Source organism: Arvicanthis niloticus, chromosome 3, assembly GCF_011762505.2.
Source record: "Arvicanthis niloticus isolate mArvNil1 chromosome 3, mArvNil1.pat.X, whole genome shotgun sequence".
NCBI lineage: Eukaryota > Metazoa > Chordata > Mammalia > Rodentia > Muridae > Arvicanthis > Arvicanthis niloticus.
Genome location: NC_047660.1, coordinates 5,596,884 through 5,622,369, shown reverse-complemented (window position 1 = coordinate 5,622,369; position 25,486 = coordinate 5,596,884). Strand labels below are relative to the sequence as shown.

At 48.5% G+C, this 25,486-nt stretch overlaps 1 protein-coding gene across 1 annotated transcript in view; it reads right to left on the bottom strand.

Moving 5' to 3' along the window:
• Positions 1–18,755, bottom strand: part of Abcc4 (ATP binding cassette subfamily C member 4 (PEL blood group)) — a 219,035-nt gene extending 200,280 nt beyond the window's left edge. The window contains exon 1 of the mRNA XM_034498607.2: positions 18,451–18,755. Coding sequence (XP_034354498.1) covers positions 18,451–18,524 — 74 coding nt within the window. The 5' untranslated portion in view covers positions 18,525–18,755. The remainder of the gene's footprint in view (positions 1–18,450) is intronic.
• Between the last annotated feature and the right edge of the window lie 6,731 nt (positions 18,756–25,486).

The window sequence follows — 25,486 nt, the reverse complement described above, 5'->3', positions numbered from 1 at the left end:
CCCAACCCACAGCCTGCACATATGTGGCAGAGACTGCCTTTGTACCTAATCCTGTAGACACTTAAGACCCCAGGAAGGGGGATAACCCTCTCAGAGACACGGGGGAGGGGGATAGGATGAAGAACTATGGGAGGGGGTACTGGAAAGTGAGGCAATGTCTGGAACATAAATAAATCAAACTAAATTAATTTAAAAACTACTACTTCAGGGTGGGTAGAGAATCACCCAGCTGTGATTCTCCGCACACACAGCAACCCACCCAGGGCTACAGCTCCAGTTCCAAGGGATCTAATGTCTTCTTCTGGCTTCTACAGGCAATGCACATACATTCCACATGTGGTGCGCAGACATACATGTAGACAAAATACCCATCCATACGCATTTAAAGGCAACAACAACCAAACAAGATCCTAGCTCAAATGAGAACATGACCAAGAAGGAAGGACTGTTGAAGTAGAGCAAACTCACCCCAGTCCCCAGCCTCTCAGACACGGGCTTCCCACACACCGAGCGGAGGAGAATACCAAGTAAGAGTCTCCTCTGTCAAATGCTATAAAACTTGTGTTTAGGACACAAGATTCAAATCATTTTCTCTCTCCCGCCTGGTAAGACTTTTATGCAAATGTTTTACTCCCCCCACACACACACATATTAAACCCTTATTTGCACAAAGGCTCATTGCTAGTACCCTTTTCTCTTTGGAACAGTGACCCCCCTCCCCCTTCCTTCATTACCTGTGTACAGGTTTTTCAGACTACCCAACTGTGAGACTGGACCCCAGCCAAAGGGGAAAAGACAGTCACGACCTGCATTACAACAAAATCTAAATGCACTTCTTGTCTGTATGTGTTTGCACTCCAGAGAACACTATCTGGATCAAGAAGACAGCTCTTCTTGTCTAGACACTTGCACTGGAGTGTGGTCTCCTTCTTTTTGATCCCAAACTAACTCATAACGCCAGGATCCACTGCCCGACTCTGCCTCCTGAGCAGCAGACCCCAAGGCTTCAGGAGTCAGTCTCCACTGTCTCAGGAGTCTCCCGGGTCCACTGTCTCATACTGCCCACAGCAGGACACAGTCAAGTGTTGACACCAGACATGTCACCCCAAGAGAACAGCCAGGTGGTTCATCTACTTAGAACACAGAGAGCTGTGATCACAGAGGCCTGTCTGCCTCTCAGGGTGTCTTTGAAACCTGGACTCTTGGCAATTCCCCAGTTTGGCTGTGCAGTGTGCTTGTTCTGTCTCAGGGCTCTAAAGCTAACCGCTTACTTCTAACCACTGGCTGCACTCAGCCCCGTGTCCAGGAGACAGGTGTGGCCTCCTGAACTGGACCACACGTGGATATCTGACCCCCCATCATCCCCATATTCCACTGACCCTCACGACTGACTGAGTCAGATGTCTACTATACATGGTCAGCCCTCGTCCTACATAAAAAAAACAATGATTACAGTTCAGTTTTGAGGATGCCCGCCCAGAAATGTAAAGAGCAATAAGTCCCCACTTATAGTTAATCCTGGTAAAGCGTATCGAATATCCACGTTATCTGTCCATAGGTAGGTATGTAAGCCCCAACAGGCAAGGGGAGGATTTTGACAAGGATACTCCCAAGTACACCTGGGCCATCTGGTACGGGTGAAAGAAGGATTTTAATAGAGTAAGTGAAAACTGGGTATGCTGGTCACACCTTTAACCCCAGCAGTTAGGAGGTGAAGGCAAAAAGATCAGGTTAAAGCCAGGCTCAGTTACAGATCAAGCTCATGGCCAGCCTAGAAAACCTAGTGAAGAGGGACAGAGGAGAAAGGGAAAGACAGAGGGAAGGATGGAGGGAGGGAGAGACGAGCTCTCATCTCAGATAACCATACATTTCCATGGTCCTCGGATTTCCCGGTCAATCTGGGTAGGGTTATCTTCCTCCTCTGTGGAGAAGGAGCAAGGGGAAAGAAGCTGTCACAGTGACCTCTTCCTTTTAAAAGGATGAGTAAATGCTGAGGTGTGGCTTGGTGGTAGGGTGCTCTTCCAGCACTCGGAAGTCAATAGGTATAATCCCTAAAACACACACACACACACACACACACACACACACACACGCACGCACACATGCACACAAAGCACAAGCATCACATAAGAACACAGACCCCGAAGGAGACTCCAGTAGAGAAAGCAGTGACCCTTCCCCCTACCATCAAAACAGAAGCCAAATCTCTTAGGAATCTGGCAGCGTGTGAGAAACTGAGTTTGGCCTGACAGCAGACTGTTTGCACAGTGTGGTGTGCATGCTTCAGGAACTGCACTTTGGGGGACTTGGGGCAAGAAAGCACATTTTGCACACAGTAAACCACCACACTCCACAGGAAGCTGTTCCCTGATTGTGGGCAGTGTCCTTGGCTGGAGACAGAATACACCATGGCAAACTGCTAACCAGGTTGTGGGTGGTGCTCTCCCTTCTCTTAAGAAGGCTGCCTGCAAGGGCTGGAATCCCACGCAGATCTCAGAAGCCACTGGCTAAGGCTAGATGAGGGGTACAAAGCCTCTGACTTCACAGAAAAGGTGACCCACAATCTAAAGCCCAGACAGCCTCACTGGGCATGGGTTTTCATGGATGTTGGTACATGGGTCAATTTGCTGGGTGTGAAGGAAGAGAAAAGAAACCTCGAGAACAGGGACCAGAGACGCCAATGGCAAAGAAGGCCTATGGAAGTGAGGCCCAGGGAGGAAGTCTGGGCTGACACTTGCCAACTGCCAGCGCCAGTTCCTGGGAAGCTGCAGGACACACAGGGCCAGGCTGTTTCTTGCCTAAGCGTCCAAATGACTCCTCAGGAAGCAGACTGCTGTCACCACACTTGCTACTGGGGCCCTTAAATTTTTCATTCAAGTTCAACTTTCTCTTCCCTTAAAACGCTTGCCAGGAAATGGATCTACATACCAGAGAGAGACGAAATGAAGTGTATATTGAGCGTTTTCTGGAGACCCTGAACGAGCTGCATCTGGCAGCTTTCCACAAGGATTCAAAATGGCTTCAGGGTTATCTAAAGTTTGCCAGTCAGGGTTTGAAGGGACCATCAAAGAGCCCTGTGCCTGCCTGCCTTTCCCACAGCCTGATAAGGCTCAGTGCTAGTTGACACTTAGGTGCTTTGTTTTGCCCTTAAAAAAAAGTCAATTCCCAGAAATCAAAGGCCGTTAATTCCCTCTCCAATGCCCCTAAGCTAGCTGCTCTGTGGGATCCCTTCCGGCTGCACCTTATCCTTCCTGGAAGGGACTCTTAGAAAATGTGACTCCTCCTCACAAGTGCGGAATCCCTCCCGAGGAGCTGTGAGGACGAGGAGGCCTTGTGGAATTTCCCTTCAAAAGTCTTCATCTTACTAGCTGGGCAGTTGCTAGAAGAAGTGGCCAACCATCCGCCCTGGAGAGGGAAGAAGAAAGACCCTGTTCTGTCTTAATCCAAGGAAATAATCCCCTCCTTTACAAACACTTTCAGGAAAAACAAGTGCGGTATTATATACTCAAAGCAGCAGAGGAGAGAGGATTTGGAGGCAGCCAGAGAGAACAATGGAGCCATCTCTTTCGTCACTGCTAATATGGGATACCCCAAGGACTTGCCTGGGGTTTTCCCCAAAGTAAAGTAGTCTGGGACATTTGCATGTAGAAGAGAAAATTCAGAGCATGAACCCCTGTTGGTTCATAGCCTAGAAGAACATAAAAAGCATACACTGGACAGCCTCATGCCAAAGATACACCCCACAGGGTGCCAGGGCAGGGGGGGTTTTGGGGGGGGCCAAGACCAACAATAACAGCGACCCGACCGGAGTTCAAAAGCTATAATTTACTTAGAACACTGAGACTGCTTGTCCCGGAGACAGAGCATGCTTTCCTGATTCATATTAATCCACACCAGCATTCTGAAGGGCTTATGGGAATTGGTTCCACATCTGAAGACATTCTGGAATTAAAGCCGAACCGACTTGTTAACTCTGAAGGGAAAGGGAAGGGAAGGGAAGCTGTGTGGTGAGAGCTGCTGAGGAGGTGAAGAGAGAACCTCATGCAAGCTCAGCCACAGAGGCAGGTTAGGACAGCAGCCCGGCTAAGGACAATGGGGTACTTCATTTATCTGTGGCTTCTGGAAAGCATGTGGATTCCATTCATCTGCCCTGGCTGCAGAGACCAACAGTCCAAGTGACTGCAAACAAAGGGAAAATTACTCCCTCCCAGTTGTAGAAGCTGGAAAAGCAAGATGAAGGTGGCATCTGAGGTGGTTTCTTCTGAGGCCTCTACTTCCTGTTAGGTGCGGTTTCTCCCCGTGTCCTGCCGTGATCCACTGTGCCTCCCAGCATGCAAATAAATGTCCACTGTATGAAGTTACCACAAATACAAAGAGGAAATCTGGGTGCTAGCCTTACTGAGTTAAAGTTTATCCCAATCAGCTAATTCACTCTTAATTGCCTACAGTCTACAGCACTAGGGGCTAGGCTTTCAACTTATGGATTCTGGGAGTCCCCATCCCACAGAGTAACAAGAGGCAAGAGAGGCAGAGCCAGACCTATGGGGGGAGGAGGGAGCAGACTCTATGGATCTAAGATCCAAAACTGAAAGACTGGAAGACAGGTGGGTGAGCAGGGGTCCTCAGAGGTACTTCTCACAGCAGACAGGTCTGCTTGGTGTGCTCAAAGTGGGCTATGGGTTCATGATGATTCTTAAATCAGCTATCAGGTCTTGACTGTGACTGGTGGTCTTGTTTAGTGGACTCAGGAGAGAGTGTCAGTGTGCTGTACTTGTGAAAGAGTCTTAGCCTTAGGAAGTTTCACCTGTGAGCATGTGTATACAGCAACTGCTGTACAGGAGATAAAAGAATACGGACATCTTGATTAATTGTGTGACATTTTTAAAATTGTGCGGGTGTGTGTGTGTGTGTGCCCACGCACACACGCAATTCTACCAAGTGCTTATTTAATGCATAGCTGTGAGGTCATCACAGAAGGCTCTGACTCCATTGGACCAACGTGCAGAGATGCCCTCAAGGCTGCCACAAGGGCAGCCATTTTTGGTTAAGAGGAAAGGGCAGGGAAGCAGATGAAGAAAAGCTTTCTTTTAAAATATATATATTCATTTAAAATAAATTTCTTGTGGTGGGGGTAGAGGTCAAAGAACAACCTTCAGGAATCAGTTCTCTTTTTTTCGTGCGGGTCACCGACACCATTTGGGTATGTTTTTGTTGTTTTTTGTTTTGTTTTGTTTTGTTTCGGTGATTGGTTTTGTTTGAGTAGTGTTTTGTTTTGAGACAAAAATCTTCTGCAGCCCAGAAGAGCTTGAACTCCTGATTGTCCCTCGTCTGCCTTCAGGTGCTGGAATTGTAAGCATTCGCCACACCTGCTTTGCTTCTGGGAAACAAGATCAAAGCTCTAAGCACACCACCTTCTGAGGTTCCTCAAGCTTCACGTGTGCAGCAGTCACCTGGGAGCCTGACCACAGACTAGAGTCCCACTCCCAGAGCTCAGCTCTCGACAGGCCTTAGAGCCTCAGCATCTGCTGACCCTTCTGGTGGCAGAAGCTCTTTGAGAACCACCGTTGGGGAGTCTACACCTCCCAATCCAATAGCCCTAGTTACATGGGACCACGGCACAAACTGGCAGTGGTGTGCTCAACTCTGGAAGAGACGCTCTGATTCTCCATCCCTTAATTCTAAAATGTTCTGATCTTCTTGAGAATAAAGTGGCTTCTCACCAGCATAACCACTGCCAGACAGGTGTTCACAGCCCCACTAAGTGGCTACATCCTCTCCAGGGTCAGGGGGCTCCTTCCAGGCTGGGTCTTAGGAGAACCCACCCACTACTCCTGGTCACCCTTCCTCGGTCATCTCTCACCAAGAGCAAGCTTTCCAGTCTTGGTGTCTACTTTTCCTCTGTCAAGTCAGCAAGTGTCCAGTGTCTGCCCCACATCTCAGGCTGACAAGCAGTAAATTAGATTAACTTCAAGCTCTGCAGATCCAGGGAACTTGGGTCTCGTTCTGCTGCAGTTTAGCTGTGACCCCGGACAAAGGGGTGCTGGGGTCAGGGGAAGGTTAAACCTGGACACCACAATACACTTCAGCAGAGGATGCAGGGCCTGAGCTGACTCTGTTGCTCACAGTTTGCTTCACCTTGGAAAACAGCAGCATTCACCACACCCAAGGCTGGTGGTAGGAGTAACTATGTTAATAATTAGAAGATGCTTACATAGCTCCTACCTAAAATGTGGTTCACCTAGACAGTAGGATTTCATTCGGCTATAAAAATAAGTAAATCATGAAGTTTTCAGGAAGATGGATGGGTCTGACTGTATTGTATTTAGGTATCCCAGACCCAGAAAGAAAAATACATTACTTTAGTTTGTTTCTGTTACTTTAATTAAACACTATGATCAAAAGCAACTTAGGGGAGAAAAAGTTTTATTTGACTGACAGGTTACACAGTCCAGCATGGAAGGGACATGAAGGCAGAAGTGTCACAGAGAAACACTGGAGGAGCACTGTTTATAGGTTTACTTGGCTCCCTTTCTAATACAAAGCAGGCCCACCTGCCTAGGGATGGTACCGCCCACAGTGGACGGGGCCCTGCACTCTCAACTACAGTAAATACCCCACAGATGATCCTCCCGGCCAACCAGGAAAGGCAATTTCTCCTCACTTGAGATTCCCTTCTTCCAGGTGAGTCAGGTTGACACATGATGCCAACTGTAACACACGTATGTGAATGCCAGCTTTACATCTTTCTGTATGTGCACACGTGGGATAGAGGGTGGCCAGAGGCCCAGATCTGGAAAGAAGACCAAGATGAAGGGAAAGGTCTGGGGTAGGGTAATATGGAAATGGGAGGCAGGGAACGGAGACAAGGCAGAGGGACTAGGGGATCAGGGAGAGAATGGACACAAGGCAGGGGGCAGAGGGGTCCGGGAGAGGTATGGATAAATGAATATGACATAATGACACTTGTTTCCGATGTTAACTTAAAAAAAATAGAAATGGGAACTCAACAAGTGAATAGCTAAGGGGGGGCCTAAAGAAAAAAGTGAGTTAAACAGCTCCTACCAATGGTGAGCTCTATGCAAGGAAGAGAAAACAGGCAGCAGCTTCCCCAAATGCAGCCCCTGATGCAGCAGGTCCACACAGCTGAGTAACAGACTAGACGTGGGCTTCTCCAGCATCCTTTCCGCTGTGGCGGTAAGAGGCAGGAGCCCTGGGCACAGTGGCTGTGCGCTGAAGGAATGGACAGCAAAGGCTGGGTGTGGTTGGCAAACCTAACACCAACTACAAGGAGCGACAGGATCAGAGAGGGGCATGTTAGGTGGGGCTCATGCCACTGAGCGCATCAAATCTCAATGAAGATGGTATGGAAGCCTCAAGGCGGCAGCAGCGGCACCATCAGCAGCTCAGCTGACTGTCTAAAGATAAGGCCTGAGGTATACAGGGTGAGCTGTAACACGGAGTCACACAACAGCTCCAGTCAAGAGGTGGCAATGGACCAACCCACCTGCCACAACCAGACCCTTCCTGCATTCAGACAAGAGGGAGGCGTGGTTGCCAGGTACAATGCTGCTTGAGGAAGCAGGAACCTGGCCAGCAGAAGCCAAATGGTGGAGACCGGCTCACTTTACAGCCAGCCAGGGATGAGGTAGGGGTTGGGTTGCCTGGATGCTCTAGAGTGGTTTTTCCTTCTTCCTCTGTTACCTCACCCAAGCTCCCGGATGGCGATGCCATATGGAAGATAACCAACCACACCTCTGGAAATGCCTGCAATACAACCACAGGACCCTCCCCGATCTTGGTAACTTAAAATCCAGTCAAGTTGACAGTGAAAATTAAGTGTCTCCCTAGGACTGTTCCGTGAGAGAGTTTAATTCTACTGCCTCACGGAAGACAAGGCCCAGCGTGGTCATGTAATTGTTCGGGATCACAGGTATCAAGCAAGAGCTTGCAGACGAGAACTCGTGCTTCCTAGCGCGGGTTTGGCACTACACTATCTCGCTCCTCATGTCTACAGCCAGGTATCAGCAACTCTGAATCTAAGCAGGCCCAGATTAAGACTAAGTAAGATAGTTCTTTGCAATCATCTATAAAGCACAAGACAGACAAGCGGCTCAACTACCTGCTGAGAGATAAAAGAGGAAGCACTAGCCTCTGAACCCGGAGAGCTAACAATTTAAATACTTTCTTGGTAAGTCACAAAGATTCTAAAAAGACTCAGCAGTCACTTGGGGCAGTTAAGAAGACTCATATAATGCGGGACAGAGGATCTCGGTCAGTGGTGGAGTGCTTGTCTAGCATGCACAAGGCCCTGGGTTCAATTCACAGCACCGCATCAAACGGGGTGGGGAAAGCTAATTTTGCAGCAACCCTTCCCATGCACTCGTATATACTCTACCTATGAGGACGCAGGGTCTGGCTTACAATCAAAGGAGGAGCAACAGGTCTCCTCCAATACACTTGGACTCTAGAGGCCCAGCCCACCGGCTTAAATGGTCAATAAGCTCTCTTCCGTTATTGAAAACAGGTAGGCGGTTCCCTGTGAACTCAAGATCTACACAGCGAGTGAGTTCCGGGATAGCCAGGGCTGCACTTAAAGACCCACTCTCGAGAATAAATTAATAAATCTCACTTAAATTCTAGTATATACATTTTAAAGGAATGAGACAAAAACAAGACAAGCAGGGCTGGAGAGATGACTCAGTGGTGGGGGGCCTGTGCTGCTCTCACAGGACAGGAACTGAGTGACCCGAATGACCCCGCAGGGATCCACACCCCTGGCTTCCCTGGAACCAGCACTCATGTGCACATACCCACTCACAGAAGCACATAAGTACACATTAAAAAACAAAAACAAAACTGCAGGGCAGTGGTAGCACACGCCTTTAATCCCAGCACTCCAGAGGCAGGTGAATCTCTGAGTCCAGCATGGTCGTTCTACACAGTGAGTTCCAGGACAGCCAGGGCTACATAGAAAAACCCTGTCTCAAAAAAAAAAAAAAAAAAAAAAAAAAAAGGCAAAAATAGTAATAAAAACAAATCTTTAAAAAATAAAAACAAAACAGGGTGCATGCCCTTTGTGGATAGCCCTGGTGTGGCTTGTATTTTGATGTTAATTCTACTCTCCCCCAAGGGGCTGCAGGCAAGGACACAGGTGACTCTTTGTGACCTTCTCCCCACTTTCACTTGTAAAATAAAGGCTAGAGCCAGTGTTTGAACACTGGAAGGGAAGGTGGAGCTGAAAAGTTTGGGGGAGACCTGGGGAGAAGGAAGGAAGATGGTGGAGGAAGACAATCCAGATTCTGAGTGGCTTCAAATAGCCACAGGTGGCTATAAATATAAAAGATACAATAATTGGGATAACTTGTCTGATCTAGGTGGGCAGCTTGTATCATTATCAATTGGCTCAGAAATTATTGTGTGAGCATCTTGTGAGTTGAGAATTTATTGATATACAAATCTGACTGATTATAAGCTTCTAGAGTTTTGATTTACTGGGTTACAAGGATTTAGGACTGCCCACAGCGGGTGGGTGGCTGAGAAGGTACTGGAGGCTCTGAGGCGGGTGAACCAGAGAAGGGAAGACTGCCAACTGGGGCTAACCAAGAGGTGGAGAGACCACCGGACAGAGAGTAGCTGGGTGTAGCTCAGGAACTTGCTATTCTTTTTAATATTCCCCACAACACATGCCTTGTTTGTGGTCTTGTGAGAGATGGTGCAAGCTGGCTGGCTGGCTGGTGAAGGGCCCTTGAAGAGGTGACATTAACAGGTTGGTCAGCTGGATCTCAGTCACATCCTGACCAACAAGACACTTGATAAAGACCTACAGGTGAAAAGCAATGTATTCGATGAACAATTTTATGCTCATTTTATATAAGAAAATGTATATATTTTGTACAGCTGGCATTTCCTCCCCACTGAGCTCCTGCCAACCTTGGTCTCTGATCCATTTACTGAGACCATCACATAGAAACAGCAGCAGGTTGAGGGAAATGAATGACCCGGAAACACAGAATGAATGCATGCTCTAGAGTTAGTATCCTGACTTGGCTCTCAGCTTCCTCTTGCCCACCTGATGTTTCCTGGTCTCTCCAGCCTCAATTTCCACACTGTGGGTAAGAGCCAATCTCCACAAGCTGTGCCTATAAGGATCATGTAACCCACCATCCCTGGCATGTGCGCCCGGCCCCCACTGCCAGCTACTGAGCTCCACAGGACTAAGTCCCTCAGCTACAGTCCCCACACCTTGAGGTCAGCAAGTCCTGGGAGACAGCTAGCTGAGGTGGAACGAGGGTAAGGCTGTCTCAGAGAAGCTCACTGACCCTGGGAAGGCTGCAGTCTGTGGTTCTTGGTTTTTACTGTCCACCAGGAACTGAAGGAGCCTTTCAAAACGATTTATGTCTAGATGTTACTTCCTGAAATTAGGATTCAAACTAGCACAGGGATGTGCTAGCCTTGGGTTTGTCTTTAGTTTCCTTTGGTTATGGTTGGTTTGGGCTAGCTAGGTGGTTCAGCCACAGTGCAGACTGGCAGTGTCAAGTAGAAAGATACTTAACCGGGGCTGGAGCTGCAGTTCGCTACAGAGCATGTGATTAGCAGACGTGAAGCCCTCTCTGTTCGATCCCACGGCCACCAAAAGGGAAAAGGAAGTGTAATCAAAACAGCTGGTAGCCTTCAGAGAAATAATTTCCATCAGCTGGGCATAGAACTAGACCTCTGTAATCCCACAAAGTAGAGACAGGAGGATCAGAGGATCAAGGCCAGCCTGGGCTACAGAACAAGACCCAGGCCAGCCTAGGCAAATGAGACCCTATCGCAAAAACCTAAATAAGAAAAAATCATTTCCATCAGTAGACATCTGAGGGAGACAATCTGAGGATATGAACACATGAAATCCAACACCAGCAACCAACCTCCATTTGTACAAAGTAAATCCTGCCAACACGCCAACCACTTTCCTCATGAGGCGTAACCAACCAGGAGATCCAATCCCTCTGGACTCCCATGGGGCAGGTGACGTGATCTCTCCTGACACTTGTGGAAAACCGTAACCTCCCGTACAGTGCCAGCAAGTGTCTCGGCCACACCGTGAAGGACATTCTCTAAACCTGCACCTTTCTAGTGTTCAAACTAAAATCTTTGAATGGCAGCAACAGGCTGCTCAACTCTGATATCAATAGCCATGAAGAAAAATAGAGATAAAGCAGGAGGTTATGTGAGGACAAACCCCACAGACTGAGCGCCCAGTGAACTGTTCCACGTATCTGCACACGCTGCTAACGACGCCCTGACCGTTCCTCTCCGGGAACCATCTTGGCTCAGCAGTGGCTCCATCCTGCCCTTTGCTTAGCCCGCACCCTCGGAGACACCCTGGAACCTCTTCCTGTCAGGTCCTGAAACAAATCTGGTATCAAACCTCTGGACTTGATCACATAAGATGACGACACGTAAAAATAGACGAGTCCTTCACTGCAAGAGGGACTGCACGCAGCAAAGCTGGAGACGCGTGCCAGGTACCCAGTGCAGAAAGTGTCTTGGCAGGGCCTGCTCTAAGCCACAGCTTAACTGTGGGTCACAGCCCCATCTGGAGTCACAGAACTGAATGTGAATTATGGTTTGTTTTTGAGAGCAACGGGAGGAGGCATGGGAGTTTTATGAGCAGGATGGCCCCAGTTTGTTTTAGGGTGATTTTCCTTCCATCTAAATTAAAAAAGAAAAAGCTAGGACTGGAGAGATGGCTCAGAAGTTAAGAGCATTAACTGCTCTTCCAGAGGTCCTGAGTTCAATTCCCAGCAATCACATGGTGGCTCACAACCATAATAGGATCTGATGCTTTCTTCCGTTGTGTCTGAAGACAGCTACATGTACTCATATAAATTAAAAAAAAAAAAAAAAAAAAAAAAAAAAAAAAAAAGAAAAAAACAAAAAAAACCAAAAACACAGCCAGGCTGGAGGAAACACCCAGTTTCCCCTCGGATCCCACACAACTACATTCAGTGGGGATTTGGTGAGAGTGTGAATGAATCGGTGGATGAATGGCCCCTGGGCGACATGATGTCTAAAGATCTGCTGCCCGAGGACACGGTTTAACAAGGGTGACCAGAGAGCTCATATCTTAACTAGACAGATAACGATGCCAACAACCCAATGGCATTTCACCCTTACAGATGGAAAGGAGGTGTCCTAGTCAGTCAGGGTTTCTACTGCTGCAATAAAACATAAAACCAAGGCAACCTGGTGAGGAAAGGGTTAGTTTAGCTCATGCTTCCACACCACTGTTCAGCACTGAAGAAGTCAGGACAGGAACTCAAGCAGGGCAGGAACCTGGAGGCAGGAGCTGATGCAGAGGGCAGTGGGGAGTGCTGCTTACTGGCTTGCTCAGTCTGCTCTCTTATAGAACCCGGAACTATCAGCCTAGGGATGGCACCACCCACAATGGGCTGGGCTCTCCCCTGTCAATCACTAATGAAGAAAATGCCCTATAGGCTAGCCCACAGCCTGACCTTAATGGTGGCATTTTCTCAATTGGGACTCCCTCCTCTCTGCTGACTACAACTTGTGTCAGTCGAGTTGACATAAAACAAGCCTGCACAGGAGGAAACACGCTGAAGATGAACACACATGTAAAAACCATATTCAGTCGCTAACAACCAAAAGGCCTGCTCAATCAAGTCAGCACATTCAGTCAGCCAGCCAACATTTGACCTGCCTGTTGCTATAGCCCTGCAGGCAGGCAGATTCTGCGCACCTCTGCTTGCGATGGGACACACCTATGACATGTTTCCATGATCCAGATAGCATCTCAGCTGGGACACACCCTCCACCAAGCTAGGAGGTTCCTGAGAAGTTTCCCAACCCCTCCAGACCTCCATTTGTCTCCCCTAAGGAAGGGTGATGATGTCTGCCTGAGAGACTGAGGATTAAACTTCGGGAAGATAAGTAAAATGGAAGAAAATGCACACGTGCTTGTGGTCACTATGTTAAAGCTCAGGGTCCCCACCCGGGCTCGCAATGTGCGGTCTGAGGATACTAGAAGAAGTAGCCATCAAAAAAGATCCCAGGACCCAGCCAGACTCACCAGGGCCGAGCTCCTGAGGACTCACAGCAGGAACTCAGTAAGAGACCCATGATCTACACTTTCAAAACCATGTTGGAGACCTACTGAGGCAGGTAACTATGACCTTTACTACCCGGACACAGCTTCCACTCTGATGACCTCTGCGTTCAGTGGTCTTCTTGTGTTACCCTGTATGAAGATTTCTTTAAAAGGCTAATCTTTAAGTGAGTCTGAAACTTTCCTTTCCTTTCTACTCTGGCGGGCAGGAGGGATTTTTGTTTGTTTATTCATTCCAGAACCTGGCATTCTGCCTATTACCAGCAAGGCCACAGAGATGGCTCGGCAGATAGAGGCACTCGCCACCAAGACTGATGACCTCAAAGAGGTTCATCCAAGACTCACTTGGCAGAGAGTTTTCCTTGCACCTCTACACAGGTGCCATGACAGAGGTGTGGAGTGGGGGGTGGTGGGGGGAGGTTATGCATGTGTGTATAGCATGTGTGTAGTCTGTGTTCATGTATATGCGTCTGTGTATTGTATGTGGGAGGGGATACTGTCTGTGTGTGCTCCTGAGTGCATGTGTGTAGGGATATATATGTGTGTGAGCATATGTGTGGGTGTTGTAGGTGTATGCTCATAAGTACGTGTGCATTTGTGTGCTCACGTATGTGTGTTTGTGTGCTCACGTGTATGTGTGTATTCTGCATATGTGTGTGTTTGTGCATATGTGTGTATTGTATGTGTGTGGTGTGTGGGTGGTGCATGCATGTAATAAAAAATATTCAAAATACGGTACCAAAATGCCTCCGGTTAAAATTAAACACTACTGAACTAGATAGATACGATTCACACCTATAATTCCAGCACCCACAACACTGAGGTGGGAGGGTTCCCTACCTAAAGCTTGGTCTATAACATGACACCCTGTCTCACAGAATAAAATTAATAAATAAATACTCAGCACTGCTGTCCCTTGATGGAAATGACCCTCAGCCATCTGCATTTCTACCCTCATGTCATAAGCTTGTCCTAAGCCAAGTCCCCAGAGAGTCTGTCCTGTCACATGGACATTGGAGCATGGCATCTCTCAGCAGAGACACAGCCAGCTACAGGAGAAGGAAGATTTAACTACTCTCTGGGGCCAGATATGTCAGTCCCTGGAGTCCCTCGAGACTGTCACCCTGGGAAAGCTCCCTCGAGACTGTCACCCTGGGAAAGCGCCTCTGTGGTTACCTTCCATCTGCTGCTGCAACCCCCAAGACCTCCTGGGTAGGAAGAGGCCTGGCCTAGGAATACAGAGTACACCCACAGGCCTTCCTGGATGTTGCTGACAACACCAGGGGGCAGCAGGGAGGAGGACAACCCTTGGAAGAGTCTGGGGCTTGAACATTCTCACACCTGGCTGGATACAGTACTCCACTCATTCATTCATTCATTTGTTTGGTTCTTCCAGACAGGGTTTCCCTGTGTAATAGCCCTGGCTGTTCTGGAATTCTCTCTCTGTAGACTAGGCTGGCCTCCACATTACCGAGATCCCCCTGCCCCTGCCCCTGCCCCTGCCCCTGCCCCTGCCCCTGCCCCTGCCCCTGCCCCTGCCCCTGCCCCTGCCCCTGCCCCTGCCCCTGCCCCTGCCCCTGCCCCTGCCCCTGCCCCTGCCCCTGCCCCTGCCCCTGCCCCTGCCCCTGCCCCTGCCTCTGCCCCCAGAGTACTGGGACTAAAGGCGTGCACAGCTGCCGCTGCCCCTGCCCCTGCCCCTGCCCCTGCCCCTGCCCCTGCCCCTGCCCCTGCCCCTGCCCCTGCCCCTGCCCCTGCCCCTGCCCCTGCCCCTGCCCCTGCCCCTGCCCCCAGAGTACTGGGACTAAAGGCGTGCACAGCCACAACCTGGCTGGACACAGTATTTCATAAGTTATACCATTTATCTCTAATGACAGGTATGACAAACTACTCGCTGCATTGAGAGAATTGGTGCCAATTTTATATCAGCTGCAGAAAAGAACAGGGTCCTTTGTCGTTAAAATAAAGCTACACAATGGCTGAAAAATAAGCACAGGGGATCTAAGTGATCCTGGGAGTTAGAAGGAGAGAAGCACAGGGGATCTAAGTGATCCTGGGAGGTAGAAGGAGAGAAGCACAGGGGATCTAAGTGATCCTGGGAGGTAGAAGGAGAGGTTGTTGGTGGGCCTGGAGGTCTGGGCAGTGGTAGAGTGTATGTTTAACCTGTACAGTGCCCCACTCTGACCCCCAGCACCAACAGCCTGAGAAAGGGAAAGGGGGACACCAACAGCTATGGCCATGGACTCACATACGTAACCGTAACCATAGAATGCACTGTGTTCAGCAATGGCGAAAAAAAATTACAGTCAGAAAATACCATGTCTTAAAGGCAACAGAATAAAGTCCACCATACACTAAAGGATCTGTGGCAGGTTAGCTTTACATAGTGTCAGAGTGCTCCTGCCAATGTGAGCACTGAAAGAACACAGAGAAGGCAAGAGACTGCCACGATACCAGCAGGTGTCCTAGGCTGATTGACAGCTTACATCCAAACTGTTACAATTTCACCAAAATCCTAGGAAGGCATATTGCATGGGCTGCCATCATCTGGCTGGGCAGCTAACAACTCAAGAGTCTAGGACGCAAACAAAGAGTGGGAGGAAAAGCAAACACCCCACAAAGAAGGTAAAAAATCAGGCTTGCTCTATAAGGCGGGCCACTGCAGGAGGCACTCTCTGGCTTTCCCATCTGCAGCAAGGCAGCTGCAAGAGAGAGAAATGACACACTGGGTAGGCACACACAGATGTCATCATGGCTGGCCACAGGTGACTTCACCGCCTTCCTGCGAAGTTTAACACTGGAAAAGCCAAGACCAATACGAGGTGCTCCATAGTGCAGTGGGCTAGCCTCAGCCTTCATCAGCATCACCTGAGTCCCTGAGAAAAGCACAGGACTGTAACTTGTACCCCCCTGCTTCTGACTGTACTGGTCAGTCTGCAGGGACACTGGAGATCCTGCATCTTCTGGTAAGTTCCCAGTTGATGCTGATGCTATCTTTCTGACTGTCTTGCTGTGAGAGCAGATGCCACATAGCGTGACCACAGATGCTTCACGTGCATCTTCAACAATGGGAACTGTAAGAACACCCTTGAGAAACTCAACCTGTAAAACCAGGAGCACATCCTTCTCTGTGCATGAGGACCAGCTCCCCAGGGAGAACTGCACAGCAGCTCCTGGGAGCCACAATGCCCAGGATTGGATCCTGCTGGATGCTCAGTAGCTCTGTGCTCCTAGACAGGTTAGTCAAAATACCTCAGCTTGGGCCCCTTCACAGGGATAAACTAGAGGTGATAGCTAAGTTCTCCCCAACTGAGAAGTGGAAATGGGGCCCACCCAAGATAGCAATGCAAAATAATTACAATTTAAAAAAAAAAAAAAAAAAAAAAAAAAAAAAAAAAGACAGGATCTATCTATAAGCCTGACTGAAGACTTACTATGCAGACCAAGCTGGCCCGGAACTCAGAGATCCACCTGCCCCTGCCTACTCAGTGCTCATACTGAAGGCCTAAAGGCTGTGACACCACACTCAGCTATTACCTTGTTTTAAGACTGTGTACTGACAGACGTGGTGCCTCATACCTATAATCCCAGCACTCGAAAAACTGAGGCCATAAGGAAGATTGCTGTGCACTTTTCAAGACCAGCCGGTGTTGGGCGGGGTGGTGGTGGCGCACGCCTTTAATCCCAGCACTTGGGAGGCAGAGGCAGGTGGATTTCTGAGTTTGAGGCCAGTCTGGTCTACAGAGTGAGTTCCAGGACAGCCAGAGATACACAGAGAAACCCTGTCTCGAAAAACCAAAAAAAAAAAAAAGACTAGCCGGTACTACAGGGTGAGGCTGTCTCAAGCAAACAAACAACAGCAGATTGTGACTGGCACATTGTCCTAGCTGGTCTCAGCTCCGTGGGCTGCTCAAGTCATTGTCCCACCTTAGTCTTCCAAGAAACTGGGACTGTAGGTATGTGCCACCCACACCCAGCTCTCCCTTCTGTGAGTGAAAGTCCACTCACAGAAAAGTCACCAGGAGTTCTGTGTATTGCCAAAAGCTCAGGAGACCAAGACAGCCCTCCTGCTTTGAGTTACTGTTTTTTATTCATTTCACCACATTCCTTCTTCCTGCAACCTCCTCTTTACCGCGTGTCCAAAATCGGATCCTGCACACACTGCAACCGCAATTAATAGTGAATGACTGGGACTCCATAGGTTTTCCCATTAAAAAAAAAAATAAAATAAAATAACATTAGAACATGAGAAAGATGAAATGGCAGAGGTCAAGAAATAAAACGTAGTTAGCCAAGCGTGTGCTAGCCAGCCCAGGCTACTAGGTGGAAAACTACTTGGAATGTCATTTATCTAACTAAGCCTCTTCACCTGTTTCCTACAATAAGGGGGGCGGGGCTGGGGCCGGAGCAGGAAACCCATCAGTGATTTTAGGCATCAAGACCATGGATCTGCCTCTGAAGACTACGGATCTTGATAAGTCCCCCACAGGCTTCAGAAACTCATCCCCAAGAGTGATGTGGTCATCAAAGGCAGAAAGGAAAAGTCCATCTAACAGGGAAAAGCATGCTCCACTATGGCTGAGTTTCAGTCAAGACGGAAATGTCACGCAGATCTTGCTCAAGAGTAGTGTCCTCATTCATAACTAAATAAGACATCATAATAAAATGACCTTGTAACCCACAAACATACATGGGTACTACAACACACACAGAAGGGCCAGAAAGAGAGACGGGGTCCGAGAGGTTATTAAACTTCCTTACACACACACACAAGCACCAGAGGTTATTAAACCTCCTTACAGACAGACAGACACACGCACCCACAGTGGCAATCGATGGACCTGAAAGATGTCTGGTAAGGTGTTTCAGATGGCGGTGGGGGACACAAGAGTTTGGCGTTGGTCCAGGACTCTGGGTTCAGCTGCGATTAGATAAGGCCAGCTGTTCACAGCTACTTAAAGAGAAATAAAGAGGTGCGGTTTGGAAGAGGGAGTTGTGCAAGCCCTGAGCCAGGATGGGAAGCTAGCGAAGGTGGGCATACAGGGCCCACCCTCCAGGGCACCCCCGCACCTCCCATGGATCCCCACGGTTTCGGGTGGGCGCCACCTGTGTCTGCCACCCGTTCCCACGTGCCCCTCCCGGCGGTGATCGGCGCGGGCGTGGGGTGCGGGCGGGGACCGCAGGCGGCGCGGCGCGGCGCACGCGCGACAAGGAGCTCCGAGTGTGTGGCCGTGCAGGGAACGCATCCGACCGTCCGAGACCCGCGGGGAGCATCGGATACGCGGCGAATCCCACGCGGAGCATCTCGTGGATGGCGGAACGGGCCCAGGCGGGGCACTCACCAGAAGAACACGCGCGAGCAGAGGTTGGCGTCCTGCAGCGGGTTGGGTTTCACCCCGGTGTGCACCGGCAGCATCTCGCCCGCGGTGCGCGCGGCCGGGCGGCAGGTCCTGGAAGCGCGGGTGAGGATGCTGGAGCTCCGGCCGCCGCGCCGGTCCGCTCGGCGGGAGCCTCGCAGGCAGGCAGCGGCTTCCGGGAACCGAGGGCCGGCCCGCCCTGACCCCGCCTCCCCGGGCTCCTCCGGGCGCCCGCTAAGCGCTGTCGCTGCCGCCTCCTGGAGCCTGGGAGCGGCGTGTCGCGTGAGAGCGCGGGAGGGGGGGGGGACGGCGGCTGGGGACCGACCGTGCGCAAGTGACGAGCGGCGGCTCCGGGAACGCGGAGCCGGGCAGGGAAGCAGCACGTGCTTGGGACCGGTTGCAAACTTTGCAGAACTTTAAGATCAGCGCCGGAGCACCACCCTGAGGGTGGCGGGGGCGGTACGGGCTGTGCCCGCCCCCACGCTCGGAAACGCCCCCTAGGCTGTGCGCTCCTGGAGAGCTGGTGAAAGCCTCCGGGCTTTGCCTGCCTTCCCCTGGCATGCTGCCCTCATCAGGACCAAATGGAGTGCTGTGGGAGATTCTCCCACCTGCGGGCCAAGAGTCTGACCTGGAACAACAGTTAAGGTTTATCGATTGCCTTTGCAGACTCGAAAGCAGTAGAAACAGTCAGGCCGCCCGATATTAGGACTCAAGGATTTGGGGAGATGAAAGAATGCTGCCATTTCGTGCGGCTTCTTGACCTTTCCTACATTGGTCCGCATGGCGGACCTGTGTAAGCAGTTGGCTGTCCTCTTAGGTTGGGTAAGGGAAATCAGATAATACACTGCCTGGCGTGTTTCTTTCGCCTAGCCCTGAGAGGCTCGCAGAGGATCAGTGGCGAAGGGAATCGACACCTTGGTGTGCCTTTCTGTAGACCTACTACACTTTTAATTTGCTTTTCGAGATGGTTATTACTATTTTACTGAGTAAATTCAGACTCAAAAGATCCAGCTCGTCCGAGATCTTAAGGTTACTGATGATGAAATCTGATTTGTACTCAAATTGGCATGTGACCTTGGACTGCTTTTGGGACGGTCAGTAAGCATGAGAAGTGTCAGGCTGCACCGACACAGTAAGTGTTCACAAGCCCTGGGTTCTGTCCTGTCATGGCCCTGTTAACTGCCTCTGCCAGTTCCATTCAATTCAGCTCTGGGTAAGCAAAGAAGAGCGGTTTTGAATCCATGGTGCTAGTGACAATTTCTTCTGTCCTTTTGCTGTGAGAAAATACTCTGACCAGAAACAGCTTGGGGAGAAAAAAAGTTTATATCAGGATTACACTTGCAGAACAGTCCATCGCAGGGAGAAGTTAGGCCAGGAGCTGAAGCCACAACCCTGTTGGGCCACTGGTGCTGATTCCTGCCTGTAGTGTGCTGGGTCCTCATGCCATCTCCAATGAGACATTCTCATTGGCTATAGGCCCATCCTGATTTTCTGGTGACTCTAGGTTGTATCTGGTTGACAATTAAAAGAGAATAAATTAGCTAACTCAGCTTTCTTTGGTCATTTCCTATATGCGTTTATTTAAGTGTATAACAATAGTTTGTACAGAGTCTTGGTGTAAATAAGCGTGTGTTTAGAAGTCAAGTCATATGTGGAGCCCACAGCTTTAATTCCATCAGTTTGGAAGTAGAGACAGGAGAAACAATGACTCCAGGCCATCTTTGAAGGAATAGAGAGTTCCTAGCCAGCCGGACATAGGTGAGAGGCCCTGTCTCGGAGAGCAAAAATAAATAAATACAGATAAAAGTAATTAGCCAGGCAGCAGCACTCGGAAGTCAGAGGCAGGAAGAGATGAAGTTCAAGATCGAAGAGATGGGATACCTAGGGAGATGTAGGTCTAACTGGATACATAGACGGTTTTAGAGAGAAGAATTGAGACAGGGTCTCATGTATCCCAGGTTAGCAGCTTAATTCCATAAACCACTAACCAAGGATGACCTTGACCCCCTGATCTCCTCCCTCCAGCTATCTCCCAGGTTCTGGGATCGCAGACATACAGACATGCCTAGCTATAAATGAGTTGAGCCCGGAGGACATCCCAGTAGGTAAACTGCTCACCTTATGAGCACAGTGGCCCAAATTCCTCCCACTCTCCAGAAGACAGACATGGTGGCATGCATTCCCAGCATGGAGACAAAGGCAAGAATCCCTGAAGCCCCTGGCCCTCCAGCTTACCCTAATTCACAAGTTCCAGTGCAATTAGAGACTCTGTTTCAAGCAGAATATATATAGCTGTTGACGAGCAACAAACTCACACACACACTATATATATTATAAAAAATATGTAACATAAAGATGTAAAGTCGCAGTTCCTCAGGAGGCTGAGGCAGCAGAAGAATATCTTGAGTTAAGAACTCCAGGTCCAACCTGAACAACATATCTGTCAATTGAAAATTAATTAATTAATTAATTAATTAAGACTCAAGTACATAAAGTAGCAAACTGTTGATGGTTTTGAACTGACTGGGGTTTATGATGTGGCTTTTTGGAGAATTACATTCATGTCTTCAGACATCCTGTCGCAGAAAGAGAAGCATTTCCACTGGAATGCAGAGCTGACCATCCAGCTAACTCCCTCTCTGTGGTTTTTCAGATAAGGCATTAGACAAAATCAACAGGCCTTACCTAATTTCCGGTGCCCTTTAAAATGTCCTGCGTTTCAAGCCCAGGTGCTTGATTCTCTGCGGGTTCTACTTCAAAGCCTGAAACTTAGTTTGTGTAGTTAGAAGTCTAGTCACTTGCTTTCTGTCTGCCTCATCCCTGTGACTGGGGAGTGTGTTGGAACTGCGATTCAATTCCAAACCACCAAGGAGCTCAGTCCCGTCAGCTTCTACAGAGTAGCATGCTGGCTTTTAGGTTTTTTTAAACTAAGCTATTTTGAAACTTCTTAACATTCTTTTCTGAACATTAATAAACTAATGAGGCATTTAGAAGAAATACTGAGACCCGTTGTCTCAGTAAAGAGAGGGGCCTTATGGGAACCGGTTTCCACTCTTCCTTAATCTCCAGCCTTCATTGGTCTCACTTTTCTCTGGTCTGCAATGAGATTCTGAATCCCTGCTCTTTGTCAGGTCACTGTGAGCCTCTCAACTCCTCAAGGCATTCTGAAGACAGGGACAAATGAAAGGAGCTGTTCTCATTTGTTTACAAAGCCTGGTATAGTTCTTGGTGAATGAATCCACAGCACCATAAAAATTATGGACATATGTGTGTATGTATAATATGTGTTGGTATGTGTAGGTGTGTGTATGGGGGGAGTGAAGAGAGAGAGCCTGTGTGTTTTCATTTAGTGAATGCCTTCTTTGTACTTCACAGTTAGGCCAAACACTATCCTGCAAAGGTGGAAGAAGAGCCTCTATTTGCAGTTGTTTACTTGCTTAAATTAATCCAGTGTTGTGAGTAAAAACAGAAACAATAACAAGTGTCAGAGCAGAAACTGGAACAGCGGACATCACTGACAGATCGGTATAACTGGTAGAGCCTAAGGCGGACAGGGCTGTACTTCAAGAAGCTGAAGAGTCAAGAGTGACTCAGCAGCTCCCCTGCTGGGAACACCGCCAAGAGAAACGAAAGTGCACATCAGCAGGAAAGCTCTCGCTGGGAGAGCACAACAGCATTGCTCAGAAACGAAGGGAAAGGCACATGTTCAGGAGGGGTGCATCAGATGTGGCATGTCCATATAACGAAATGTTATTTGGCACTTCATAAAGAACAGATCATTTATGTGTGTTATGAACATGCTAAAAATATTGTGCTTGGGGAGCTGGAGAGATGGCTCAGCGGTTAAATGCACTTGTTCAGAGGACCAGGGTTCTGTTTCCAGCATCCACATGTTGGCTCACAACTGTCTTTAGTTCTAGGTGATCAGACTCTCTTTTGATCCCTGCTAGAACTGGGCATAAATGTGGTGTACACACATAAAGGCAAAACATTCCTTTGTGTAAAGTTTAAGTTTTTAAAATACATAGATATTTTTTAAATGTGTGGGGGTAGACAGAGTTGTGGATCTGTGTGTACCACACACACATACACCAAGCTTGGGCCACCAAGATAACTTAGTGGATAAAGGCACTTGCCACCAAGCCCGACAACCAGAGTTCAGTCCCCAGGCTCTGCGTGGTGAAGGAGAGCACTGTCTTCCATAAGTTGTCTTCTGAGTTCCATGTGTGCACAATGCACACATGCACACCCCCACAGAAACACAATAAATAGAAGTTCTTACAGAGCTGTTCCAAACACCACACAATGAACTAACTGAAAAAAATATTACACTGAGAGACCCATTGCTCTGAGGAAAAACAAACAAACCAAGGAAGTCAGCTCAAAGATCTGTTTTGGCTCAGACTCCCTGAGTTTCTGTCCAGGGTCACTTGGTCCAGTTGCTTTGCTCTGTGGTAAAGTCGTCTTGATGATCCCAGCTTGAGGCTGAGGAGAACTTTCAACTCGGCCTTTTTTAGAGAAGCAAGTGGGGAGGGGGTATCCCAACAACTGGGGTATCCGCTTCAAATGCAAATGACCAAGCTCCTTCCAGTAGGGAAGTGGTAATTAAGGTCTTCTAGGTGATCCTAATATGCAGACACTTTTGGTAAAAAGAATTTTGTGTGCACAACAGCTATCGCAGAATGTGTGTACTTACTGAAGGAACAGCAGGCCAGGGGCACAGCTCAGTGTAGCTCTTGCTACTTTTGCCTAGGAGGTAAAGGGCCTTGGGCTCCATCCCTAGCAAATAATAATAATAATAGTAGAAGGAAGAAGAAGAAGAAGAAGAAGAAGAAGAAGAAGAAGAAGAAGAAGAAGAAGAAGAAGAAGAAGAAGAAGAAGAAGAAGAAGAAGAAGAAGAAGAAGAAGAAGAAGAAATAAAGATTTCTACATAGAAGGGTTTGTGGTTCCACGGGGCCAGAAAAGGCCACTGTCCTGAGAAAGCCTGACAAACAAGACTCTAAGATGCTACAGTGTGACTCTGCCTGACTGCAACAGATGCTTGAACGCAAGTTAGTGGTTTATGGGGCTCTGAACTACTAAGGAGTTGAACTTCATTCTTTTAAATTTTTATTTAATTTGAGACAAATTTAAATGAATCCTAGGCTGGCCTTGGCCTCACTATGTATCTGAAGATTGCCTTGAACTTCTGCTGTCTCTGCCTTCTGATTGCTGGGACAGCAGGCATGCACACACATCTGGTTTGTGCAACTCTGGAAATCAAAGTCAGAGCTTTATGAATGACAGATAAAGCATTCCACCTGACCTCCATCTCCAGCCCCAAGAGAAGGGGTTTTGTTTGGGGGCTCCTGTTCTCTTAGGGGACTTGGGGAGAGGGATTGAGACAGGTCCCACATAGCCCTAGCTAGCCTCAGTATGTGGCGGAGTTTCATGTGTAACCAAGGATGACTTTGAACTTCTGATCCTCCCACTGTATTCTTTGAATGACAATAACCACTGTCTCTCTATTTCTGAAAGAGAAAATTGACTTAAGTGTGAAATACAGATTTAAGAATAGAGAATGGCCCAGGAAAGAATAATCGATAGGAAAGTACAATAAGAGGCTAAACGGGACCCAGGAGAAGGAGAGGACAGTCAGTAAGAGTCACTTCTGGGCACTCAAAGGATTGTGTCCTTAGCAATTAGTAGGTTCTCATTAAATGTCTGTAGAAATAGCATGAAAAGCAAGCAGAGGTGTCGTGCTATATCCCTAGTTTAACCAGAAACACACAGTGTCAGTTCAGGAAGGAATAACCAGCTTAGTTTTGATAAATCTGGATTTCTTTGATAATTCCAAAATTGAGAGATAAAACAAAGATGCTATCTTATAGTAATCCTTGAGATTATTTGTGGAGATGTTTTGAGACTCAAATCCATGAATACCCCCTGGAAAGTACGTGCCAAATGCTAACGGAAAAATGAAGGTCTCTCTCAGAACTCGACACTCGGGCTAACGCTATCATTGCTATAGAGAGTTCCACTTGCTGTGACCTGCATTAATGCTTTACTTCGGTGGGCTGTTTAGAGATATCAAGTCAGCAGACAGACTGAGAGAAGAGGAATAGAAGATGCCCAGCTTCTCCCTCTACACACCTCCGGTGGCTGGAAGGTGAAAGGAAAGAGAAATAGTCAAGGGTGTCCCACAGTTAAATGTCCCACTCTGAAACCTGTCAAGGGTGTCCCACAATTAAATGTCCCACTCGGAAACCTGAACCGTAGGGAGTAAGTGGTCCACTAACTCTCAGGCCTTCACACTATGAGGGCCTCTGAAGAGAGAGCTTCCATCCTGTACCTATGACTCGCTGCCAAGCAAACTGAAGGCCCACGACGAAAATGTGTGCCTTGGCAGATTATAAATTACTAGTGTGAAAGGTCAGAATTACCATTTAGACATCTTACTTGGCTTTATTTTTCCATAAATTAGAGTCAGTGTTCCCATGGTCTCAACAGAGGAGTTGGTTTTATAGACAGAAGAAACGGAAACAACAACAGGAGCGAAAGTGGACTGGCCGCCTCAGTTACACTTTTTTTTCCCCCGAGCAAGCAATGGGAATCATTGTCAAGTGGGCGTCGGACGAACTCAGGTTAACTTTGCTTGTGTAAGGATGGAGACCGGGAGATCAGGGGAATGCAAATGAAAGCCGCTCTGAGATTTCATCTTCAGTCAGAGCGGCCAAGGTCAATAAGACACGCGACGGCTCATGCTGACAAGGGATCTGGAGCGAGAGGAAAAGTCACCCTTTGCTGGTGGGCGAGTGAAGTTGTACAGCCACTGTGGGAATCCGTGCGGACACTCCTTGGGAAGCTGGGACTAGACCCACCTCAGGATCGTGGGCAGAGATGCTAGCGCGCCCAAATGATTGCTGCTGCTCTGTACTTCATAGCCAGAAATTGGAAAAAACCTACCTGTCCGTCAACAGATGAGTAGATGATAAAAATGTGGTACATTTACACAACGAGATAGTATCCAGCTTTTAAAACC